The sequence below is a fragment of the Hyla sarda genome, chromosome 1 (assembly GCF_029499605.1).
Source record: "Hyla sarda isolate aHylSar1 chromosome 1, aHylSar1.hap1, whole genome shotgun sequence".
Taxonomy (NCBI): domain Eukaryota; kingdom Metazoa; phylum Chordata; class Amphibia; order Anura; family Hylidae; genus Hyla; species Hyla sarda.
Window position 1 is genome coordinate 213,859,498 of NC_079189.1, and position 26,427 is coordinate 213,885,924.

At 44.7% G+C, this 26,427-nt stretch overlaps 2 protein-coding genes across 4 annotated transcripts in view; one reads left to right on the plus strand and one right to left on the minus strand.

Annotated features, from left to right (window-relative positions):
* Window positions 1–902: 902 nt before the first annotated feature.
* Window positions 903–26,376, minus strand: PPM1K (protein phosphatase, Mg2+/Mn2+ dependent 1K). 3 transcript variants are annotated; one of them, XM_056568560.1, is made up of 7 exons: window positions 26,235–26,376; window positions 22,883–23,402; window positions 22,700–22,800; window positions 13,069–13,234; window positions 10,147–10,291; window positions 8,148–8,282; window positions 903–2,820 (listed from the first exon to the last, which is right to left on the minus strand). In XM_056568560.1, the coding sequence occupies exons 1-7, from the start codon at window positions 26,374–26,376 to the stop codon at window positions 2,689–2,691; spliced, it is 1,341 nt and encodes a 446-aa protein (XP_056424535.1). In that variant the 3' UTR covers window positions 903–2,688. The 3 variants fall into 3 exon arrangements, with proteins under 3 accessions (XP_056424535.1, XP_056424544.1, XP_056424552.1); XM_056568569.1 differs by lacking the exon at window positions 26,235–26,376 and adding an exon at window positions 25,881–26,139; XM_056568577.1 differs by lacking the exon at window positions 26,235–26,376 and adding an exon at window positions 25,159–25,472.
* LOC130363096 (probable E3 ubiquitin-protein ligase HERC6) overlaps window positions 25,206–26,427 on the plus strand; it is a 155,279-nt gene continuing 154,057 nt past the window's right edge. Inside the window, exon 1 of the mRNA XM_056568460.1 lies at window positions 25,206–25,286. Within this exon, the coding sequence (XP_056424435.1) occupies window positions 25,216–25,286 (71 nt within the window). The 5' untranslated portion in view covers window positions 25,206–25,215. The remainder of the gene's footprint in view (window positions 25,287–26,427) is intronic.

A 26,427-nucleotide genomic window follows, 5' to 3' on the forward strand; every position in this document is an offset into this window, starting at 1 on the left:
ATTATTGCTTTCATTCTCACTGTGTCTATTGTAACTCTTTACTAATAGGCCTTCCCTTCTCCAGTCCATCCTCAATGCCACAGCCCGACACCTCTTCCTCTCCAGCCGTTACAGCGCTGCCTCCCCCTTTGCCAGTCACTACACTGGTTACCCATTCAGTCCAGAATACAGTACATAATCCTTAGTCTCACAAAGCTCTCCACCTCCCTATATCTCCTCCCTCATCTGTCTACCATCCTACACATTCTCACTCTGCTAATGATCTAACACTAACATCTTCTATAGTCCGAACCTCATGCTGCACCAGTTCTCTGGAATGTGATCCCTCAGGCACAACCACAACATCCACAGTTTTAAACATGATCTAAAAACACATCTCTTCAAGCAGGCCTATAACATTTACTAATTAGCTTCCACTACTAACACTTTGCCCCTTTTGAGACCTCTGGGTCTTGGAGATATCAAAAGCTCCATATTCGACAGTCTCCCCCCCCCCCCCCCCCCCTACTCTCTATGCACTTAAGACATTCGGAGATTAGCTAGTGACTGGTTCACTCTCCTGTATGTAAACTTTCCAATTTGTAAAATATGGTTGGACCATGGTATCAATAAATGCACCTTATGCCTTCTGTCTCTCCCAATTCCTCAGTCTGTAAGCTCTTGCTAAGAGGGCCCTCACTCCTCCTGTTTGAATAGTTAATGTGTAATATTGTTATTTCTGATACTTGTCTTTATTTGTACCCCAAAATTGTAAAGTGATGTAGAATCTGTTGGCGCTATATAATTTATTTTATTTTATTATAAATGATCATCATTATTATAATGGCAAAAGGCCCATGTGTATTAATCTATGGATATTATAGCTGTGAATAAATAAATAAATTGACCGCTCGAGACAGATCCCATAATACTTTATTAAAAAAGACAGTATATACACAATATGTACATACAGTTATGTACATCTGATTACATGTTAGCAAAACAGCGATGAAATCATTTGACAGCTATACAGGATGATAGTTTTGCATTCAATGTACTATGCAAAGTATTTCTCATACATGACCAGAATACAGAACTGCTTAGCTGCTTGCAGGTCATCTACTAGATGAAGAATAGTTATACTATGTACACACAGGCAGGCAGATAATACAGCTGTAAAAGTGGCTTCAGGAGACAAAGAGGGCAAAGCCAAAACATATAGGGGGGAGATTTATCAAAACCTGTGCAGAGGAAAAGTTGCCCAGTTGTCCATAGCAACCAGATCGCTACTTCATTTTGCAGAGGCCTTGTTAAAAATCTCATTGGTTGCTATGGGAGACTAGGAAACGTTTCCTCTGGACAGGTTTGGATAAATCTCCCCCATTTTGCTTTCAAATAAGGTTGACAATCTTGGCCAGCATAAAAGATGGATGCTTTATTAAAAAATAAAAAAAATAAAAACAGGGCTGATTTCTTCAAAAAACACTGTGCCTGTACTCAGGTTGTGTGTAGCATTGCAGCTCAGTTCCATTAAAGTAAATAAAGCCAAGGTGTAATTCCATACACAACCAGGAGGTCAGGTGTGGTGCTGCTCTCTGTTAACTCAATCTGGCTCTACAGTGGTGTAACCAGTTTTCAAACCCTACAGTATTTTAGCCATAGAACCAGTTTGCCATGTGTAGCTTCCAAACAACCACGAGTGCTCATACTGAAAGTGGAAAATATGGTTTTGGCAGCTCCAGCCTACCAAGGCCCTTTTCACATCACATTCAGGGGATCCAATCTCATATTTTATCTTATTTTGGATTAAAAGGAGCATATCAGCAGTAGGAAGAGGAGAATGTGCCCTACAATTTTAAATCCCAGTGCCCCTTCCCTGCAATATTCAATTTAATCATCCTTCTGATCCAAAAATATATTAAAAAAAAGGTATCCAGAACAGGGGATCATAACAGTAGTAAAGAACAACCAACAATGAGCTCTATCTGTAATAAGACCAGCCAGTAATTTTGGCATCCCTTTGATACCACTTTTTATCTATCTTACAAGCCGTACTACTATTTACACAGGGCAATTCATTTCAGGAATTTAAATGGCAATGGACAGAGCAGAACAAAAACAAAAACAAAAAGACAAGTTGCCTATTCTGCTCCTTTTCACATTTTCAGAAGAAGAAGAAAAAAAAATTAAAAAAAAAAAAAAAAAGTTAAAAACACTAGTTACAAACCTTCATAAAAAGTATAAAACTGAACACCTATACAATGATGTAGTAATGTTCAATGAGCCTCACATTATAAATAATACAAACACTATACATATGGTGTAACAGATAGGAAATGCCAGCATAAGATGGTCACTACTGCAGTGCAAAATGAGCAATAAAGTGCCCGACTAAGTTGTTCATGGATGTCGTAATGAATGCAAGTCTGTGAAGGAGGAAGGAAGGAAGGATCAGCACAATTCAACCCTCTTGTTCTTCTGTACTGATCCACCAAAACGAGGTGTTCACATACATGAGTATTAATATAATGTTTGGATTTAGTAACCATACCCATATATACTAGGTCCTTAATTTCAACATGAATTGTACTCGACAAATAGCATTCCCTGGCCTAGAAGCTAATGGATTTGATGAACAAAAGGTATCTTTGTACATTGCATGTAGATGGACTTTTTGTGCCACGTAATAACTGTAAGGCAATCTTCCAGTCAGGCCCATCTGCCACTTGATGCAAAGCTACGGCTGAAGGAAAAACTGACTTCAGAGTTCTTGTGCTTTCCCCAGGCTCCAAATGGGACAATTATGGCTGTGCTATTATCTTCTGCACCATACTGGATAGCCTGAGAAGAAGAGCAAAAAGAAAAAGTAAATTTTTTTTTAGACTTACCGTAAAATCTCTAAGAGTTTCTATTGGGGGACACGGAACCATGGGTATATGCTGCTTGCCCTAGGAGGCTGACACTAGGCAAAAAGAACTAAAGAAAGCTGGCTCCTTCAAGCAGGATAGACCCGCCTCCTGGCTCTGAGCAACTCAGTCTAGTGTCAAAGCAGAAGGAGAACCGACCAAGAAAAAGTCCGAACAAACAAACCCAAACAAAAGGAAGGGCAACAGACCACCAAAAAATTATCCCCACACCACAGCGGCGGAAACAGGCAGGTCACAAACAAACCAATGGGCGGGTGCTGTGTCCCCCAATAGAAGCTCCGAGAAAGATTTTACGGTAAGTCTAAAAAAAAATCTACTTTTCTCGAGCGCTTCATTGGGGGACACAGGACATCCCAAAGCAGTCCCTGGGAAGGGAAGACTAACATCCTAGCCAGAAAAGAAACTCAGGTGGACCTGCAGGACCCTGCGGCCCAGACCTGTGTCTGAGGACGCAAAGGTGTGAAGACGGTAAAACTTGGCAAAAGGTATGCAGAGATGACCAGGTCGCCACCTTGCAAACCTGCAGAGCCGAAGCCGCGTGGCTAACCGCCCAGGATGCCGTACCCTTACAATGATATGCTTCCGAAATGGCGGAGCGGATTCACTGAGAGATAGTGGCCTTTGAGGCCGGAAGCCCCTTGTGTGGCCCATCAATGAGCACAAACAGAGTCACAACGCCGAAAGGAGGAAGTGACCGACAAATAGGTCCGAACTGCCCAAACCAAGCCCAGTTTTTGGAGCTGGAATTCCCGAGGATGAGAAGGGGACAGGCAGAAGAAAGGCAACACAATCTCCTCATTCAGGTGAAAGGAAATCACAACTTTGGGTTGAAAAGAGTACTGGCCCAGGGGTGTGGAAATAAAAAAAAAAAAAAAATAGATAAAATAATTTCGACCAAAATAGTACGATCCCTCCCACTAGACCACCAGGGATGGTTATAAGATTTCTTTAGACTATGCTGTCAACTTTGACAGCAGTGATCTAATAGTTTAATAGCGGCCATGGTGATCGCAGCATGCCGGGCTATTAGCGGCCGGAGAGCTGTAGCTCCTTTTACGACTGTGGCAAGCCCAGAAAAGTCTAGATGTAACTTTTTGATCACCTCATAAAAAATTTCTCATATGAAGTGACCAAAAATGAGCAATTCTGGACAATTTTTTTTTTTTAACATTTACACCGTTCACCGTACGGTTTAATTAACATTTTAATAGCCTGGACATTTCCACATGTAGGGATACCACTTATGTTTATTTTTGTACATTATTTTTATTTAAAGAAAATTTTAATCACTATTTTTCAGTCTTCATAGGGACTTATGTGTTACTGGGGGGTGTTCTGCTTCTCCAGTTTATGTGGTGCATTTTGTGTCAGAAAATGCTGGAAGTTGCATTTAGTTACTAGATAACTACAACTCCCAGCATGCCCTGATACAGCCTATGGTTCTGTGGGTGTTGCAGCATGTTGCACTGTATAGTAGTATAGTTAAGGTTATTGTGTAACATGCTGAGAGTTGTAGTTTTGGTTTGTGTCAGCTGCAGAGCCATAGGCTGTGTCAGGGAATACTGGGAATTGCAGTTAGTAACTACAACACCCAGCATGCCCTGATACAGCCTATGGCTCTGCAGCTGACCCGAACCAAGACTACAACTCCCAGCATGTTACACTTTATAGTTCTACAGTTCAGGTTATGGTGTAACATGCTGGAAGTTGTAGTTTTGGTTCGGGTGTGTTTGCGTGCATCTGTGGGGCTCTTGGTCGGCGGGCGAGTATGAAGGGGGGTGGGATTCAGGGGGTGCCATATAGTGCCGGTGGCCAGAAGCCACTAAAAATAAATAAAATTAAATGGCACAACTAGCGGCGGCGGCACACATCATACATTACATACACATCACACTTAGGCTGGGTTCACACCACGTTTTGTACTTACGGTTCTTGTATACGGCTGGGAGGAGGGGGCGGGGCTTAATCACAGAGCCCGCACTCAGCCGTATAGGGGAACCGTATTTAATGCATATCTATGAGCAAACTGGAGCGTACCGCAGCCTCCGGTCGGCTGCGGTCTGCTGGAGAGGGTCTGCAGAGTGATGTGGAGACTGTCTCTCATCAAGGCACACGGGAGGGTGCCTTGATGAGAAGGTAGTCCAGATAGGGAAGAACCGATACACCCAGAGATTGGAGGAGAGCCACCACTGCCACCAGAGTCTTGGTGAAGACTCAGAGCGCAGTCGCCTGGCCAAAGTGCAGGGTGACAAACTGAAAGTGACCTGCAGGAACAGCGAAACCGTTGATGGGCCGGAAAGATTGGGATGTGCAAATAGGCATCCCCCGTATGTCCACGGAAGAGACGAACTCTCCTGAATCCATGGGAGGCAACTAGAGATGAGCGAACTTACTGTGATTCAATTCGTCATGAACTTCGCAACTCGGTGGTTGCTTACTTTAGCCTGCATAAATTAGTTCAGCTTTCAGGTGCTCCGGTGGGCTGGAAAAGGTGAATACAGTCCTAGGAGAGAGTCAGAGGGGAGGGGGGTGGGTACATGTAAAATATGAAGAAATGTCAGTGAGAACGTTAACTTGTGAGCCGATATTTTTAGCAAACACTAGAGTACATTTCAGCAAACACTGGAAGACATTACTGTCCTAGCGCAGTGACAGCAATGTAGCGCAGGAGTTACACGATATGTGCAGAGTGTGATACAAATGTAGACTGAACATATAGTATCTATATATCTGATAATATTGGTTACATAGAGTTTCAGACTCTGCCTGGTTTTCCACTGGGATGGGGCATGATAGTAATAATGCAGCGCTGGGGCTTTTCGGTTCTCAGCCCCCTTCTGCATTCTGCAGCGCTGGAGCTACTTAGTTCTCGGCCCACTCCTGAAAAATATCATTGCATTCTTCTCTTCCAGTGGAGTTATGTTTGGATCATGGTTTTTATTTGTACAGTTATGGGGTGGGTAGAGTTCAAGGCATGATAGAGTTTAGGTAACTTCAGGTCATTTCTGTGACATGCGCAGAGTTTTTCTTAGGTGCCAATCCTGCTGTGGAGCGCATGTTTGAGTAAGCGGAAATATATATAGTTGTGTTCATATGCTGGTCTTTATTCTGGAGTGATAGGGAATAGGCATACCTTGTCAGAGGTTTAATAGGTGTGCCGGGTGAGGTGCCTGCTAAAATCCCCTGGTGCAATTGACCGGCCCAAACCAAGAGAGCTTTGGATACCCAAGTGGAGGCAAAGGCTGGCCACAAAGCAGAGCCTGCCGCTTCGAATTTCCCCAAATTTTCAATGCGCTTATCTGAGGGGTCTCTAAAAAGAAGGCTGTAGCCACCAGCAGAGTAGTGGATTTAGACAGCCCCAATACGGGAGGGTCCACCGTAGGAGGAGAGGCCCATTTTGTAACCAGATCCTGAGGAAAGGGAAAGAGCTCTGAGCATCTTAGAGCCGTGGATGCGCTTATCTGGATGCTTCCGAACCGCCTCCAACAGCTGGTCAAATTCAGTGTGAGGGCTGAAAACTTGAGGAGCCAGACGAGCGCGGCGAAAGGACACCCCAGAGACCACCCCTGGGTTCCTGGGTCCTCCAGGTGGAAGGTGTCCTTGACAGCTGACACCAGACTGTCCACCATATCTGAAATACAGAGAGAGGAGGAGATAGATAATAGACACTAGTAAGTCAGACAACCAGACGTACAAGGATTGATCTCAACCAAGATCCTGTGTCCGAGGGAAGCAGGTTCTGAAGGCACCACTGGAGCAGACAGCAGCCTGAAGACCAGTAGAGATGCTGAGAGGTGTCAGATCAGGACTGTGGATACAGCCAGGTCCACGCTGGGTCAGGAGACCCACTGCAGCACACGCAATTCCCGGAGTAGACCGAGCCCTGACCCTCAGAGCGCGCGTTGTAGCCCCATTGGGTGAGAAGGGGGGAGGAGAGAACGCATCCCACAGGATGGGGCAAGATCTGGACCTGACCGCGACGCTGCGCCGAAATAGATGCAGCGACTACCCGCAGCCTGGGCCGTAACAGGGAATGTGCACATAGCACTGCAGCGCCGTGCGCATTAACAAAATACCCCCTAAAAGAGTCCCGGAGGCCGCGGGCGGAGCCACCGTCAGCGCAGAGCACAGTAAGCTTTCTGCCCGCAGCCCGGAGTGCAGACGGCTGGCCACACCAGATCCATGCAGTGCGCTCCAGAACGTGACCACAGCCATCAGCACCGGAGCCGTGCGCAGAATAAAGGTGAGGCGCAAGGCAAAGACAAGCATGCAGCAGGGATTGGCTGGCCCTCATGCAGAGTTAACCCCTAACAGCCCAGAAAAAAAAATTACCTACGGATCCCCCTCATCCCATAAGGACCCCCATCCAGGGAGAAGTGGCCCCAGATGGGGGAAATGGAGTAGAGATATATGGGAGGGAGGGAAGGAAAGGGGGAAAAGGGTTAAAACATACTTACCCTGAAGACTTCGACCAGCGAGGGCCACCTGCCTCAACCCAGGGGGGGGGGGGTTTCGGAAGAGATCAGGCGGCGCCATGCTCCTGTCGCCCCGTGCTAGAAAAACTAAAAAAAAAGAAATAAGACCAGGTCTGGAGACTCCTGTGTCTGCCTCCTGCTGACACTAAATCCAAAAACTGAGTTGCTCAGAGCCAGGAGGAGGGTATATCCTGCTGGGAGGCGCTGGCTTTCTTTTGTTTTTTGCCTAGTGTCAGAATCCTAGTGGCAAGCAGCATATACCCATGGTCCTGTGTCTCTCCCCCCATGAAGCGCTCAAGAAAAAAAACTTACTACAGAAATATGCTTCACATTACTATAGGACCTGTGTATCACATTACAATATGACCTGAGTAAAAGGCCCCAGTGGATTAAAGAATGGGCAGTCACCAGGTTCAGTAATAGGGTTCTGTGTACGATGTCCTCTAAGTTACAGCTGTAAGATCAGTAGACCAATATCTACTAGATTGGCGTTCATTAACACAGGGCCATCCGAACAATCACTGGAGCATTTTTTGCCGTCATTTACTTCGCTGCCAGCACAACCTGTTTACACAGGAAGATGTGTGACCGACCAACAATGATCAGCTGACAAACAAGTGTTTGCTTTGGGTCAGCTTATTAATGGGTTATGGGCAATTATTTGTAAGGTTTTAAATAATTGGGTTCATCTCAATTATTGGAGTTTTCACCGCCCTTCATGTCATAATCAGATCCCTGAATGTAGAGAATGCCCCACAATGCTTACCTGTTCAGTGAGGACTTGTGCGGCTTCACTGGGATCATGGCACTGGTTGATGATGTCACAGATTTCCTGACTGTTTACAATAAAGTTAATGCCATCTGTGGTTAATACTAAGAAGCCATCGTCTGCATGGTGCAGCTGTAAATTAATGGAGATAAGAGGTTAAAATATAGACAGAGCTGGTCTTCAGGAGTTCAAGCACATCAGAGTGAAGCAGTCCTGCAACCAATGGCAGGGCTGCTTCACTCTGATGCCAACTGCATGGAGCTGGGTACTGCTTCTGATATAATCTACAGCCATCTCTACCTGCATAAGGAGGAATATTCAGAATATTGAGAGGAGTCAAAACCTGAAGGGACTAGACAGAAGGGACACGTGTTTAACTTGCATCACATCAGGTTGTGTGGGCATTAGTGTGCCCTTTCAAACTTTACTTGCTGACTGGCTTTAAACTCTTGACTTCTACTTAAAAGGGCTTAAAGACTTTAATTTTTTTCTACTGATTAGAGACAGATACTGAAAACAGGTTTATTTTTCTCTGATCTGTTTCTATTCCATTTCATTAGTGCATTATCTTGCCGGATCCGTTTTTAACAGCATTCATAGGAAAACTGTCAGACTGTTCACCCACACTAACAGGAGTCCAACCAGGGGTCACTTACTTACCGCATTTATCGGCGTATAACACGCATTTTTTAGGTTAAAATTTTTAGCCTAAAGTCTATCTGCGTGTTATACGCCGATAAGCCGCAGCAGTTCAATGATTTAAAGCGGGCGCTTTAAATCAATGAACTGCAGCGGCTTTTGCAGGTCCAGAGACCGCTGCCCTATTCTCTGCCCCTGCCCATCTTGGGGTCCAGAGACTGCCGGCGCCGCTGCCCCATTGCCTCCCCCATCCCTGTTTTTTCTGATCCCGCAGAAGCCCCCAGGAAAGGCAGGGGGAGAGAGGCCGTTGCTGCCCGCTTCTCTCCCCTGCCTTTCCTGGGGTCTAGAGCCCTGCTTCCGCCGCTTCTCTGCCCCTGGCTATGGGCACCGCTGCCCCATTGCCTCCCCCATCCCGGTCGGGGTCGGTTCTGCGCTGCTTCTTGCTCTGGTATGGCATCTCCTGCATCGTTGCTATGCGCTGCGCAATGACGAGTGATGTCGCATTGAAGAAATCACTCGTCATTGCGCCTCGCTACGCATAGCAACGACACAGGAGACGCCACACCGGAGCCAGAAGCAGCACGGACCCGACCCCGGCAACAGGTTATTATAAAACCGGGGATGGGGGAGGCAATGGGGCAGTGGCGCCGATAGCCAGGGGGAGCGAAGCGGCAACAGCAGGGCTCTAGACCCCAGGAAAGGCAGGGGGAGAGAAGCGGGCAGCGACTGCCTCTCTCCCCTTGCCTTTCCTGGGGGCTTTTGCAGGGTCAGAAACAGTGTATCGGGGTATACAAATGCACCCTCATTTTTACCAAGGATATTTGGGCAAAAAAACTTTTACCCAAATATCCTTGGTAAAATGAGGGTGCGTGTTATTGGCTGGTGCGTGGTATACCCCAATAAATATGGTAAATATGTCCAGTAGGTACTGAGATATGTCCCCAGAAGATCTTCTGCTAAATTCAGTGAATCGCGCACAGGAGGCGGGGCTCTGCCCACTCAATTTACATATTAATTTTCTGTCACTCCATTTCACTAGGATGAGGTCTCTGACACAGTTCCACATAAAGAGTCGATTTATGAGAATTGGGTCAAAGGCCCAGATTATCGGGAATGAGTATTCCTAGGAAGCACCAGCGATCGAGCAATCTAGTCAACTTGTTTATCAGCAAAAAAAAAAAAAAAAAAAAAAAAAAAAGGTTCACTAAGCACAAGAACGGGATATAGATTAGAGAGTCCACAGTAAATGAATGTAACTAGACTAGATGGGCGAAGAAGGGTTTTTGGCTGACAATCTACTGTTTTTTATAAAACAAAGTAACCTAGAAAAAAATAAAAATAAATAAAAGATTCTAACCGTAACCCGCTTTGTTTCAGGCTCTGCTATCACTCCCATAGACTTGAGATCCAAATCTCCTATGCTCCTGGTCATTGCAAGTCTTCCATTTACATGAGGTTGTCCCAGGCTATTCCAAGCCACAAAACCACCACATTCCCTTATCCTGAAAACACACAAGGATAATAAATATTACTGCATGTGGTTTTAAAGGTTAATTCACAAAACATTACATAAAAGAAACACACTTTTTTTTCCCATATAAACAAACTTTGTGTGAATTGTCCCAACAGTCCTGGGCTGTAACAAAATGTAAGACATAAAGTAAAGAATATCCTGCAACAAGTTTTGGTAACAGGCTGGTGACATAGGGATAATAGTGATAAATGTAATGAGATAACATGCAAAACAAGAAACAGAAAACAAGGAAGCTCCTGTAGAAAAGAGATTTCTCCATAGTGATTATATCAGCCGAGCCTGATGTTTCTACTAGGGGACGCCACACAGGCCGAGAAGCATGGTTTAAGTGAATGATAAGAAACCATGTGTTGACTTAAAGGAGAACTCCAGAATATAAAAATTGTCCTCCATACTGAAAAAAAACATAAAAAGAGTTACATACCATCCTTCGCTCCCCTGGGGCCGCCGGTAACCGGCTCCGTTCTCCGCCACGATCCTCTTCCTGGTTGCCAGTGGTCGGCGAGTCATACTGCGCTCAGCCAATCACCCGCCGCAGTGAAGTCTCGACTCGGCTGCCGATAGGCTGAGCGGCAGTGTGAGAACGCTTCAAGACACAAAATTCTTCACTACACCGACACCTGCTGCTAGGGCCAAAAACGCCACACTGCCGCTCACCTATCACCAGCCGAGTCAGGACTTCACTGCGGCCGGTGATTGGCTGAGCGCAGTATGACTCGCCGACCACTGGCAACCAGGAAAAGGATCGCGGTGGAGATCGGAGCCGGTTACCGGAGGCACCTGGGGAGCAAAGGTAAGTATGTACATCTTTATTTTTATTTTTTTTTTTACTGCTGGCAGTATGGGGGACAATTTTTATATTCTGGAGTTCTCCTTTAAGTAAATTTTCTTGGTTCTTCAGTGACAAAACACCATTAAAGAATTAAGGCTTAAACACAAATGGTGATGCCCCCCACTGTTATCCTAAATGTGTCATTGAAAATAACAGCAGCAGATCAACATCGCTAAGGTTAAATTCAACTACACTTTTCTTATGAGCCTCTATCACAGTGGTCTCCAAACCGTGGACCTCCAGATGTTTCAAGACCAAAAAGGTCCAGCATGCCTTGACAGCGAACATCTGAAGGTCCAAATTGTTGTCTCCTATTGTTAATGTGCTGTAATGAGGTGTTGCCCACTGCAATGTCACATCAAATCGAGCATTTTACAATATTATTATTAAGAATCTGGGAAGAAAAAAAAAAACCTTTAAAAGCTACAAAGATTATGGCAATCTTAAGAGGTGTGCCAGGCAGCAACTAGTCAGGAGTAGGGCTGGGTTCACACTAAGGAATCTCCGCCCATAGATATTCCGGGTGGAGATTTTGTCTGCTGCAGACGCCGATTGAATCAGTAAGAGGTAGGACCACTCAAACATGTGAAGTCTCCATATACTGCAATGTACAGCTGAGCAGATTCCTCCGTCTAGTGATACCACTTGGAGGCTGCTGCCGCAGAATTTTCTCCGCTCATTCCGTAATTTAAATGTAGCCTAAGGGGTCTATTCACACATACAGTATCCTGTGAATATTTGAAAATGCAAATACTGCCCGTGTGAACAGACCCTAAAACAGTGGTTCCCAACCAGGGTGCCTCCAGATGTTTTGCGAAACTGCAACTCCCAACATTGCCCATATAAATAAATAAAATAAATACAAGAGACCCCTGACATGAAAATGAAGCGCTGGAATAGATTTAGTAAAATTGGACAGAAAAGTAACACTCATCAACCAACTTTTAAATAGGAAAAAATATATATATATTACCGGTATATATATTTATTATTTTTTTTTCTCTCTTTAAGGTTTTATTATATTTTCTTAAGATCCTTGCACAATATAGACAACTGCTGTTATTAGAGATGAGCGAACTTACAGTAAATTCGATTCACCCCGAACTTCTCGGCTCGGCAGTTGATGACTTATCCTGCATAAATTAGTTCAGCTTTCAGGTGCTCCCGTTGGCTGGAAAAGGTGGATACAGTCCTAGAAGACTCTTTCCTAGGACTGTATCCACCTTTTCCAGCCCACGGGAGCACCTGAAAGCTGAACTAATTTATGCAGGATAAGTCATCAACTGCCGAGCAGAGAAGTTCGTGAGGAATCGAATTTACTGTAAGTTCGTGAGGAATCGAATTTACTGTAAGTTCGCTCATCTCTAGCTGTTATATAACAAGTTGAACTTCAGCTTCATGAATATTTGTTGAGACGCTGAATGCATATTTCTTCTTTTGCAAAGCGTTATAATAGCATGGTCCTCTGCCTGCATGTACGTCCTGCTCTGGGGAAATAGGCAACCTGGATTTAGATCCATTTATTACAATTGGTGCAAAAGAAAAGTGGAGAGGTTGTACTTAGCCACCAAGCGAGAAACTGAATCTGCTCAGTCAGTGTGGGCAGCTAGCATTATAGCTCAATGGGTGGCATTGTTGCCTTGCAGCACTGTGATCCTGGGTACGAAACTGACCATCTGCATGGAGTTAGTATGTTCTCCCCTTGTTTGCCTTGGCTGTTCTCTGTGTACTTCAGTACATACTGGTGGTTACTATGGAATTTAGACTGAGCCCCAATGGGGTCATGGACTGACATGAGAGGATGACAAGCTCTGTATGGCACCAGATACATGTATACACATGCTTATTAAAGCTCCTTTTTCCGCTATGTATTACTTGTGATGCAATAAATCATAAACCTTCAAATACCGTACCTTTCTTTTTCCTCCTTCCGTTCTGGTGTATGGTCAATTGTCAGCTTCACAGGTTTGCCTTTGCGACATAACAGTGCCCGGCTGTCACCAACACTTGCCACAACAAGCTCAATGCCATCACGCAACAAGGCTACTGTTGCAGTAGTCCCACAGTTCAACATTGTAGCTAAAAACACCACGAGAAAGGTAGAAAGTGACGTCAGTACCAAAGAGATGAAAAGGGACAAAAATAAATAAAAAACACACTCAATTCCAATATTAAATCAAGATTATGTTTGTTTACCTAACTTTAATGTGTTAATAGGAATGGATAAGGAAGCAGCATGCAGTATGACTGGGCAGACCAATACAACAACATGGCTCAAGACATGTATGTCAGTAATGTCATCTATATATATGGCTCCATAAATCCTCTCTAGATGTACAAAGCCAAGGTCTCCTGCATATGACCATAGCACGGCTTTATACCAACTCTGAGGTGTAAGGGGTTGTAAAATAAGACCCTTACTATATCGCTATACACTAGCATGTACATCTCTACTAATTCAAGTCCCAGAAATGGTGTTTAAAGTGTAGGACATGCAGATTCATACACTAATGTAAAGTAGATTCAGAATCTTTTTTCTAGTAAAGTATTAGTGCCTCTGCAAAGTTCTCACCTTGTAGGTCACTGGAAGGAATGGGCGACTATGTTAAAGGGGGTATTCCGGCTTTAGACATCATAACCCCTATCCAAAGGATAGGGGATAATATGTATGATCGCAGGGGTCCCCAGCGGGGGGCTGCACCGAGATCGTGGGGGTCCCCAGCGGTGATCGGGGATAAGATGTATAAAGCCGAAATACCCCTTTAACTGCAGTCAATCCAAAAATGAGAGAAGGGTAAATTCCCACAGGTCAGGTTTGCTGCAGAATATCTTGGCAATCTGCAAAAAAGTCTGCAGCAATCTCTACAATGTCTCGCAGATTTGCCATGGTTCATCTTCTCACTGATTATGCAAAAAAAAAAAAAAGTTCAATGATTTTGGGATGTGCACAGAGGCATGTATTGTGCCATGTTGTTCACTAAATGACGTTACAGACACCTAAGGTTTAGCTTGATATGTGATTTCCATCTTATATGGATTAAAGCAGGTATTATTACTGTTTCCAAGCATTTTACATACACTTCTGCTGTAAATTACAATTTCCTATCAGAAAAACGGCAACCAGAGCTCAGCTTACTGTAACTGGCCCTTTCAGTTTTCATTATTGATGCGCTGCTAATGTATGCTGTGTATATTACTCCGCTGCTTGATCACACATTCAGAGTAATGCTGAACGGTCTTTCCTGTCTTCGGGCTCATCCACACTGGCGTAGGAGCTCCATTCAGAGAGCTCCATTTCCAGAATCTGTGGAAATAAGCGGAACATGAGCAGAGAAAAAAAAAAAAAAATACTGTAAGTATTTTTAGTTTTTTCTCTGATCAAATCCTACAAATACACATATACCAGACAGACCCCATAAAAGTCAATGGGATCCGTCGGGACCAGTTTGTGTTCGTTTTGAAAACGACCATTTAGCTCAGTTTTTTCCATCATGAACAGACTTTGATGCAGATGTGCACTTAGTCTTCGTTAAGTAAGCGCCATAGACCTATTTGTATGGGGAGGGGTTGTAAGCATGCTCTGTGATCTGTGCAGATGTAATTCTTTAGGGAGGAGGAGGCTGAGCTCCCATTGTCTTTCATATACTGGTGTCACCTTTTACTGTAATTCTGTACAGATCACTTTCCAGCAGTCTCCTCCTTATCAAATAGAACAGAACAGAATGTCTCAGCTTAATATTAGGCAAAATGGCCAGACTGAAAATAGTGAGATTTCCAAATAATTTTAAAAATATAGATAGTAAAATGAAAAAAATGGCCCAGCCCTGGTATCAGCCACAATCCTCTTCCGGTTGCTGGGGCCCAATGAGTTCTTTAGCCAATCACTGGCTGGTGCTGGTTGCTACTGCAACTAGTGACTGGCTGAGTAGCAATTGATGTATTGGGCCCCAATACCTGGAGCAGGAGAGCAGCGTATATTTGTTTTAATATATATTATATAATCTCCTTAAAAGAAAAAGGTCATTTTCTGATGACACATTCCTTTTAAAGTAGTGATAGAATCTCCTTTGGTAAGGTTGATGTATCATTTGTCAATGAGCAGCAGGGCAGGCAATGGCAGCTACAATGTATTAGTGCAGAACAGGTCTGACAGGTTTTAGGGAGTCAGAATCAGACCATGGCAAATAGTAGAAGAGAAGTAAATACATCCTGCTGTCAGATCACAGTTTGACCTTCAAAAACTTGCAGGAGCTGGATGAAGGCCTTCTACTGTTAGGCACCAACAAAGCCCCAGAAGAGGTCACCTTGGTTCAAACAGTTAAAATACCTGCTTTAATATGAAATCATGAAGAGTTAGCTACAGACAATACATTACACTAGAAAAGCATTATGGTACAGTCAGAGATTTTGGAACAGTCTTCTGTGTTATAAGTGGTTAGAGGGAACCTGTCAGGTCCCCTAAGCCTTATAACCCCTGTACCTTGTAGATGAAGAGCAGTGTTTGGATGTTGTACCCATATACTAGCGAAACACAACTTTAATAATTGCTCCCCGCTTCCAGGTAAGTAGTCCTGGAGGGGAGCAGCAGTGCATGTAGTCACAATGCCCACTCCCTCCACCCAGCCACATATGCTTGATATACACACTGGAGTGTTAAGCACTTCATGCAGAGCCCAGTGCACTGTGGGTCAAATCAAGCACGAGTGGATGGGAGGAGGCAGCATGACTACATGCGCCATTGCTCCACCTCAAGGACTACTTACCTGGCAGCGGGGAAGAGATCATTAAAGGACAACTTCAGGGCAATATACACTTATCCCCTATCTACAAGATAGGGGATAAGTGTTTGATCGCGGTGGGTCCGACCGCTGGGACCCCCCCCCAGATCTCCCTGACGGGGCGCCGCCATTAGCGCTCATAGTGAGCGCTAAGGCGCGTAGTGTCGACCTAGAGGTCGACGGTGACGCCCCATCTCCTCCCCGTCCCCATACAGTTCTATGGGGGAGCCGGGGAGGCACGAACACTGCCTCCCCGACACTCCCATAGAGATGTATGGAGGAGGCGTGCCGGCCGCGACGTCGTCATGCACAGCCGCGGTCCCGTACAGGAGATAGTGGGGGGTCCCAGCCGTTGGACCCCTCGCGATCAAACACTTATCCCCTATCTTGTAGATAGGGGATAAGTGTATATTGCGCTGCAGTTGTCCTTTAAAGGGGTACTCCGCCCCTAGACATCTTATCCCCTATCCAAAGGATAGGGGATAAGATGTCCGATCACCGCAGTGCCGCTGCTGGGGAGCCCCGAGATCCTCGCTGCGGCACTGCGCTATCATTACAGCACAGAGCGAGTTCGCTCTGTGCGCAATGACGGGCGATACAGGGGACGGAGCCGTGTGACGTCATGGCTCCGCCCCTCGTGACATCACAGCCCGTCCCCTTAATGCAAGTCTATGGCAGGGGGCTTGACGACCGCCGCGCCCCCTCCCATAGACTTGTATTGAAAGGGGCGGAGCCGTGACGTAACGATGCTCCAGCCCCTGTATTGCGCGTCATTACGTGCAGAGCGAACTTGCTCTGTGCTGTAATGATAGCGCAGTGCCGCAGCGGGGATCCCTGCGGTCCCCAGCAGCTGCACCGCGGCGATCTGACATTTTATACCCTATCCTTTGGATAGGGGATAAGATGTCTAGGGGCGGAGTACCCCTTTAAAGTAGTTTTCCCCTAGTGTGGCATCAGATGAAGTATATGGGCACGGCAGCCCAATGCTGTGCTCTTTGTCTACAAGGTACAGGTCAGGGATTATAGGGTTTAAAGGGACCTGACAGGTTTCCTTTAGATAAGAACTACTTTCGCCATGGTGGTAAATTTACACACAAAATCCACAGCTTGCAGAATAAATAGCATGGTGCACTTTCATCTATACTAGACACCATGATATATAATCTATAGGAGGCCAAGAATAGGGCATTCCAGTGGTTTTCTGGTGCCCAAGACACTAGTCAGATTAGATCACATGCAGACGAAAGCCAAAAAATAAATAAATAAAAAGGCTAATTTGTTCCAAAATCCATGAGGTGTTTGTGAAATGGTGATAGATGCGAATTGTGTCATGTGCCTGATCTGGTTGTATGCATCTCATATGAATTGATAAGTATTTGTCATTTTCTTTCCTTTCAACGACACTAAGAAAACAAAACAAAAACTGAGATCTTTGGAGATAGCTCAACACTCACTGGACATTTTTTTTTTACTTCATGTTCATCTCAACTAATGTGACACAGTGGATGTTGGGACCTTCCTGTAGTCCAGGCTAGGAACCGCTGGACTCCTTCACCTGGGACAAAATATAGGAGATCTCCCTTTCCACTGAAGCCCAGCATTATAACGTCCGGGGCCTCCAAGCCTAGAGCTGCTCACCACGTGCAGTCTCTGCCACAAATAACACGCACACAGAGGCAAATAGGAAATTCACCCAGGGGGTTTATCATACAAGAAAACCTGCAACATCGGGAGATGAAAAAAAAGCTGTATGGAATGGGGAAAGTACACAAGTCATTCATTACAGGCCGCACTGACGCGTTTCATGACATTGGCTAGCAAGTACATGGATGTGCAGAACATTACACAATGTGCTCAATGCTTTTTTTGTAAGTTTGACTACTTTTTTAATCCAATAGTTATATCGTATACTCTGGACAGGATTCAGCAGCTTTTTTTTGTTTTCCTGATATTGCAAGTTTAACATTTCACATAATACATTTTTATTTTTTTTAAGTAGCATTTGTCAGATTTTTTTTTTTGTATTTCTAAATGAAGTGAACTAAGGGCTCTAAAATACATTGAGTGGTGCTATCTGGTCACCCTCACCTAGCAGGTGGCTTCCTGACATACAAAGTGTGGTTCCTGACCCATAGATTAATATAAGTCGTTTAGTTTTTTATGACTACTGGAGGGCAGGACACATTGTATGGACCCCTGCCTCTCCAATACCCGACCAATGGAACAGGCCTCTTATGTCTAACAAGTTTCTCCTGAGAAAAGTGCCAAACTAGCATGTGCAGTATTCTGGGCCAAACAATACTCCAAAAGGGAAAACAAACATGAAAAAGTTGTTTTTCTCCAGAAAGGGGTACCCTGCTGCTCAGCGTTTGGAACAAACTGTTCGGAAAGCTGGAGCCAGCACCGGGAGCTTGTGACGTCATAGCCCCACCCCCTCAATGCAAGTCTATGGGAGGGGTGTGACGCAGTCACACCCCCTCCCATAGACTTGCAATGAGGGGGCGGGGCGTAATGTGATGACATGAGGGGGCGGGGCTATGACGTCACAAGCTGTCAGCACCGACGCCATCATTTGGAACAGTTTGCTCCAAACGCTGAGCAGCAGAGTACCCCTTTAACCGCTTAGTGACTGCCCACATTTGTTTTTATGGGTGTCACTAAGGGGCTTTTGGCCAAGCTGCTAGCAGTTTAACCAGTTACATGCCGCAGTCAAATCTTGAAATGGAACTGTGGGAGCCTACTTCACTGGCAGCCTAGCTACACAATTACCAAAAGCATAAGGGTTTCTATTACAGCTGGGGGCCTTAAAAAGCCCCCAGTCCTGCCAATAAGAGTGCCTGTATACATTGTCTGTCTGCATAATGCACTGCACTATTGCTGCTTGCCCCTCGTCAGTGCTCCTAGACTGAGGGGGTAAAGTTTCTCCTTGAGAAGAGCACTAAACTGGTCTTATAAGCCAGCAAAATGCTGCATATGGAGACTAAATTAAAAAGGCATCTATGACTAATGGAAAGGACACCTATCGTTTTGTTTTCACAAGCTTCTGACATTAGTCCAGTACCCGCACCACCACAATCACTAAAATAAAAGGGACTGAAGAGCTCAGATGAGTCTTCTCATCTCTCCTCAGAGTGATTGGTTGATATGAGCACCATCAATATAAATGATTTTCTGCATAATAATTGTAAGTATTTTATCACAAATATTTATTGTATCATTGCTTCATTTTTATTAGTTCTGTTTAGAGATAAGCGAACTTACAGTAAATTCGATTAGTCACGAACTTCTCGGCTCGACAGTTGATGACTTATCCTGCGTAAATTAGTTCAGCCTTCAGGTGCTCCGGTGGGCTGGAAAAGGTGGATACAGTCCTAGGAAAGAGTCTCCTAGGACTGTATCCACCTTTTCCAGCCCACTGGAGCACCTGAAAGCTGAACTAATTTATGCAGGAAAAGACATCAACTGCCGAGCCGAGAAGTTCGTGACAAATCGAATTTACTGTAAGTTCGCTCATCTCTAATTCTGTTCATCATGTGTTTCCCGATTCATGAACATAGTAAAGGGAACTACTTATGGAGACCTGTGGGTAGCTAGGGCATTATGGATGCCGTTACTGGCGGTCAGCTGACACACATAAAACATTAATATGCTTTCCAAGAATTATAAATATAGAGTGAAGTATAACATGTGCAGCCACCTACTTCTAATGCTAGGGCCCTCCTAGAGATCTGACACCACTCTTATTCGGATGGATAGCACTTTTTAGATTATCAGCACTATAACAAACAGCATGGCTAAACCAAGCATAGCTTTGCCATAATGTATTTTAGAGCCAGCATTATAAAACACCTACATTTAATGTGCATTAGTGATATCCAAATTTACAACAAAACACATATCTCCCTTGCTAAGCAGTCATGTTGCTGTACCTCATTACCATTATAGTGTTACATCAGCCACAACATATGCATTTGTCTGGTGTGTCTAATAGCAAATGCACACAATACATGACATGCTACGGTTAAATATCTCTATATGCTATAGGATGCATTATGTGCCGATGTTAGATCATTAAAAAGCATTGTGTCATTTAGTTTCTATGGTGTCATACTCCCATTTTAATATAGAATATGTTCTATATTGGGCCATTATAACACATACAGTCATATGGAGTTCTGTTCTTCACCATTGTACAGTATATACAGTATCTGGGTATTCTGCATTGTCTACATGCAGCCAGCTATAATGTATGTACATTAACATACTTTGGCTACTATACTTTCAAGTTGGTAGGCTCCTCCACATTTATATAAAACAAAGTAATCTTATAATAATCACTTGCATTCTGTCACTCTACATATATATATATATATATATATATATATATATATATATATATACATACATATATATATATATATATATATATATATACACACATACATATATATATATATAAGACAAAAGAATGCTTGAAATACATAAAAAATAAAAAGCTAACAATGTACTAAAAGCTAAAAATTATAGGTCTGGTGGTGCGCTTTAAACACAGATATCGGAAAGGTGCTTTTATAAAAAGCGTCCGCCCCAATTTAGGTGCCTTGTTTCCTACATCAAACAAACAACCTTAAAAAGGAAAACTCCACTGGAAAACATTACATTTTATTTATTTTTTTAAATCAACTTGTGCCAGAAAGTTAACCTCCTAAGGACCCAGTCCATTTTCACCTTAAGAACACTGGCATTTGTTGCACATCTGACCACTGTCACTTTAAAGGGTAGCTCCCACCATCCTCTTTTTTTTTTTTCTGTCCCTGCCTATTGCCCATCTATCCCTAACCCCCTCCCTGCCTTTATTTTATTTTTTTATATTATCTTAAAATCGGCATTTTGTCTGCCTGGTAGTGTGCTCACTACCAGGCAGACTTCCCCAGCAGGCACCACGTCACTGATGCCTGCTGGGGGGGACTTCCGCCCTTAGTTCTCCTGACAGGGTGCCTCCAGCTGTTTCACCACTACAACTCCCAGCATGCCCTGACATCTATTTGCTGTCAGGGCATGCTGGGAGTTGTAGTGGTGAAACAACTGGAGGCACCCTGTGTTGGAAGACACCCAGCCCCGACCAATATCGCCTCCCTCACCTGTGCTGGACCATGAGCGGGGGTCCGTAGCAAGCAACAAGCGTGTGCCCGGCTTCCTGTCATGCCCGTACACTCTGGAAACTGTCTCTATGTTTCTGGAGGATTGAAAGTCCTCCAGAACCATAGAGAGAGTTACCAGAGTGTAGGAGCATGACAGGAAGCCGGGCACACGCTTGTTGCTCAGTGTGTGATGGGCCCTCCTGTAAATTGCGCCCCCCTCTCCGTATAACGCGCTCCCGGTAATGACAGGACACAGCAGTGAGGAGGCGGCGTATCCTCACAGGAGCCACGGCTGTAAGCAGAGGTAAGAGCCATGTTCCTCCCTGCTGCAGGGAGAATATGCAGCAGGGAGGCGGCCAGTGTGAGAGTCCAGGGAGCCAATGCGCAGCCCTGGATTTCACTGTGCTCGCTCTCGCCTGTTTGATTGACAGGCGGGAGCGAGCACCGCAGTGACTGGAATTTCGACTCATTTGCCAGGCTCAAATGAGACGAAATTCTGTAGTGACGTCACTGCCGAATGCATTCGGCCACTAGGAGGGCGACCCCTAGTGGCCGAATTTAAAAGTGATTTTTAAACTGGTTTAAAATCACTTTTTTTAATTAAACTATATTAGAGATATGTTGTAGTACTTAAGTACTACAACATATCAATTTTTTTATTTCATGACAGTGCCCATTTAAGCATTAATAACTCTGGGATGCTTTTACCTTTCATTCTGATTAAGAGATTGTTTGTTAGTGACATATTCTACTTAAGGGTAGTGGTAAATTTTCATCGATACTTGCATTATTTCTTGATGAAAAGTTTGAAAATGTTGCATTTTTTTTTTTTTTTTTTTTTACTTTGAAACTCTCTGCTTGTAAAAGGAAAATGGGCATCCCAAGTAAATTATATATTGATTCACATATACAATATGTCTACTTTATGTTGGCATCATAAAGTTGATGTGTTTTTACTTTTGGAAGACATCAGAGGGCTTCAAAGTTCAGCAACAATTTTCCACAAAATTTTCAAAATCTGAGTTTTTCAGGGACCAGTTTTGAAGTGGATTTGAAGGGCCTTCAAGGGACAGTCAATGGCTGTCTGGCAATGCTGGAGGCTCCGTTTTGGAAACAGTGCCGTACCAGACATTTTTAATGGGGGGGGGGGGGGGGGGGGGGGTAACTGTGTAGGGGTATTAGAGCTGAGCGGTATGACCAAAAATGTGTATCCCTGGGAGTTGTTGCTAAACTTTTTTGTTTTCCAGGGGAGTACCCCTTTAAAATAAAGCAGTGTGGGCACAACATTGTGGAAAGCTGGGAACCCATGACACTGTACCGCCTACATGAACGAAGGCCCATAAACCGAGTTCTACAGCTGTGTAGTGGGGCACATCTTTTAGATGTCCATGTTTATAGTGCACCAGTCACATTCCTCTATCTGCTATCAATGTCTGTATTACCATTTAGGGCAGTGGTATCCAAACTGTGGCCCTCCAGATGTTGACTCTACGGGCATGCTGGGAGTTGTAGTTTTGCAGCATCTGGAGGGCCACAGGTTGGACATCATTGATTTAGGGGGAACAGTCAACTTTTTAAATCCTAGGAAACTGATAGTGGTCAGTGGAAACAGGCCATGCACCTACCATTAACAGAAATACGAGCTTGTCTCGAGAAAGCTTTATCGATTTCTAGAAAAGCTCTGGTCAGCACTTTCTCCATATCTTGTTCCTGAGTAAGGAACTCCCTGTGGAGAAAAAGTGTACATTAAAAATACAATACGTCATAGGTTTGTAATCTCATACTGGAACCAAGAGATCCCGACTCACTTGATATATTTAGCCATAAAGCGGTCACAGAAGTCGGCTGCTGCAGCTCCTCCATGCCCGTCATAGACAGCAAAATACAAGACATCATCGGTCAGTTTGGCAAAGTTGAATCGGTCTTCATTTTCTTTCCTTTGCCCTAGCTGAGTGGAGCAGCCGACTTTAGACAGATTGATGTGTGGTATAAGCTTGCCATACTTAATACTGGGCGGGAGCTGAATAGGCTCATCAATACGATTGTCCCAAATGCCAAAAGCGTCCCAGGTGGCAGGTCGCCCGCTTCCGTCAGGGTCAAACCGTGATGAAAAAGACCTGCGGGGGATGGTGGAGCACTGGCAGGATGAGGCAGCCCGACTGTTTTCCTGCAGCACACGTGACGTCAGCAGTGCCCCTCTTCTCACCTGTGACCCTCCATGTCTGACAAATGTAACTAAGATGGCTGTTGACATTCCTCGTCTACAAAGGACGTGGTGTGAAAAATAAAAACTTCTGTTCTTCAATAAACGTCTTCTAATAGATAATACTGTAGTTTGCAAAACAAAAAACAACAATGGTTTATGCATAGCAAACATAACACATTTCTTATGGTTTATATAGCGCCAAAATATATGCTGCATTGATGTTTAAAAGGAAATCTGTCACCAGTGTCATCTGCACTAACTGGTCACTACCGACAAGTAGTGCAGGTGACACTGGTGACAATGGTACTTACCTTGTCCCGTTCCGTGCAGTCGTTCTTTGGTAATCTTCAGCTCCAGGCATGGCTTGGAGCACGGGCGGAGCTTAGTGTCATCACAGCTGCTGTTCTCTAGCAGCGGGACCCAGCAGGGAGCAGCAGCGGTGATGTCATTAAGCTCCACCCATGCTCCAAGCCGTGCCGGGAGCTGAAGATACCAGAGAAGCTTACCGAAGAACGACTGCACGGAACGGGACAAGGCAAGTACCGTTGTAATCAATGTCACCAGCACTACCTGTCTGTACCAACAGGTTAGTGCAGGTGACACATTTCGTTTAAAGTGCGTCATCGCTCATGTCCCTGTCTCCAATGGGACTCAATCCAATTTCCCTGTATTGTGGAGTGTGAAAGATGTTCAATGCAGGAAAAGGCTGGAAATGGAGACCCATATGGAAACTATTTGAAGGCTAAGCAACCAAATGATGCTAAAGCTCACCGAGAACCTTCAAATATGGCCACAAAACAAGTTAGACCATTTCTGCAAAAAAAAGAAAAAAAAAAAAAAACCTTTCTACATACATTCCGCTGGAGCAGAGTCCCATTGATTTCAATGGGATTCTACTGCACGGTGAACCTGGCAGAATTTTTGCAGCAGATGTTTCAGTTGCGGAAATCCAGATTCTGGCATCCGCAGTAAGACTAGTCATGTCAATTATTTCCGCTTGAAAATTGCCAACGCATTTTCGAGTGGTCCCAGCGCCGCCAGATCATTCAAATGTGTGAACTGTCTGCCCGTATTTTCCGGCCATACTTCGGCACATTTTACTCCATTTGAACATAGCCTTACCTTGCAAAGCTGCCTAACTAAGGCCATAAAACCTCATACTAAAGACTGTATAAGGCTAAGTTCACATGGCCGTTGTGGTCCGACCTGCTCAGGGTCCGTTTTTTTTTAATGTCCTGAATGGGTCAGAGCACAACTGACTCTGCTGAAAGATCCCATTGACATAAATGTGGTCCGTCGGGTGTCCAATTATTTATTTATTGTTTTTTTTTTTTTTTTTATAGATGTTAAGCGGAGAAAGACCTGCAGTACTTTATTTTTCTCTCTCCACTCAACTCATTTCCTTCTGACGGACTAAGCGACAGAGCTCCCTTTACCAAAGCACAACCACCACCGCCGTGTGAACAAGGCCTAAGGTGAATTGCGGCCTCCCGACTCTCTTCTCACAAAAGAGAGTTGAGAGAAGGGTCAAGCATGCTGGATTTTTGCCGCCCGACCCTTTTGTCGACAGTTCATAACAGTATATGTCCGCCTCTACCAATAAGTTACCTTGGAATATAGATCCTGAGCCCTGATAGAGACAGGGCCTGATACCAATCTCTGTACAGCGCTGCAGAATAGGTTGGCATGATAGAAATACAATAGCTTTAAAAACAGTACACCAAACAGAATATTTATTAGTAACTGTATGCTCATCATCTAATGGAACAAGGCCAAAACGCCACATACATAACATCAATGACATAAAAAGGCAAAAATGTAAACAAAATGTTATCGCCCCCTCCTGGCAAAGAGGGGGAGAGAACATAAAACACATACCAATCGCTTATTCTGAGGCATCCGCAGCGTGAGCCAAGGGACTGACTCGTACTTGGAATGAATCCACATTACAGGCTTGGAGCTGTGGATCTCAGGGGGTTAAGTGTCACTTATACTAAGCCTTCACGGTAGGTCAGATGACAGTCACGAGGTCTCATCAGTGTATAACATGAAGCGTCATCGTCCTCCATAACAACCAGATTTGGGGACCTTATTATCAGACAAGCAGCGATCTGACTGGTTGTTATGGGATTAATAGGGTTGTAGCATTTGAACACCAAGTCCATCTATTAGAGTGGTTATCAAGCTGTGCACCTCCAGCTGTTGCAAAACTACAACTCCCAGCATGCCCGGACAGCCGTTGTTGTAGTTTTGCAACAGCTGGAGGTCCACAGTTTAGAGACCACTTGTGTGTATTTATATGGTCAGAACATGGGGAGATTTATCAAAACCTGTGCAGAGGAAAACTTGCCCAGTTGCCCATAGCAACCAGCTTGCTTCTTTCCTTTTCATGAAGGCCTGTGAAAAATGAAAGTAGTAATCTGATTGGTTGCTATGGGCAACTGGACAATGATAAATCTCCCCCTATTACCCTGTGGGCCAACCACAACTATCCCTGGAAATGACAGCTGAGGTCTATCAGACCATCAGTCAGGTCACCCCTTTAAACTAGAAAAGATAGATGCCCCTGATCTGCTACAGGATGGTCTAATATAACCTACCACTCATCACACATGCCTGGCAGATCCATAGGGATGAGGACATTTACATAGGACTGCTTCCCTCCGCCAGCCCCGGTGAACGTTCATTCATTCAGATCGGCGGAGAACATTCTAGAAGATCGGCCCATCTTGTAATCAGCGGGCGTGATATGATGTATAAACACAGCAGTCACCACACCCCAGCACCGGGATCACCCGAAATAGAGGCCGCAGCAGACACACCCACCGGCGGTATATATACATAGTGCGCCCCCCGTGTCTCCTGTCAGCAGTACAGCCCTCCCGCCAAGCACTTTCCTGGACACCCCTATATCTATAGCCCCCTCCCCGATCAGATGGTCACGCTTCGCTCACCTATCGGGTGTATGGCGGGACCAGGAGACGCCGGTAGACTCGCACACACCGCGGCCTCTCCTTCTGATCGCTGCTGGGAGCTGAAGAGCAGCAACAAAGCCGTCAGGGCCAGGACACCACAGTTTACCCCGCCCATCAACATTGGCCAGCCAATAGCAGCGCGGCCCTGCGGCCACCGCCTCCATGTCTTGGC

Bases quoted from the DNA above. Each gene is read 5' to 3' on its own strand.
- PPM1K (XM_056568560.1), bottom strand. From the start codon at position 26,376: ATGTTGATGGGCGGGGTAAACTGTGGTGTCCTGGCCCTGACGGCTTTG. The intron at 22,801-22,882 runs GTGAGTCGGGAT...TTTTCTCCACAG, and splicing joins TTTATGGCTAAATATATCAA to GGAGTTCCTTACTCAGGAAC. The intron at 10,292-13,068 runs GTACGGTATTTG...GTGTGTTTTCAG, and splicing joins CGGAAGGAGGAAAAAGAAAG to GATAAGGGAATGTGGTGGTT.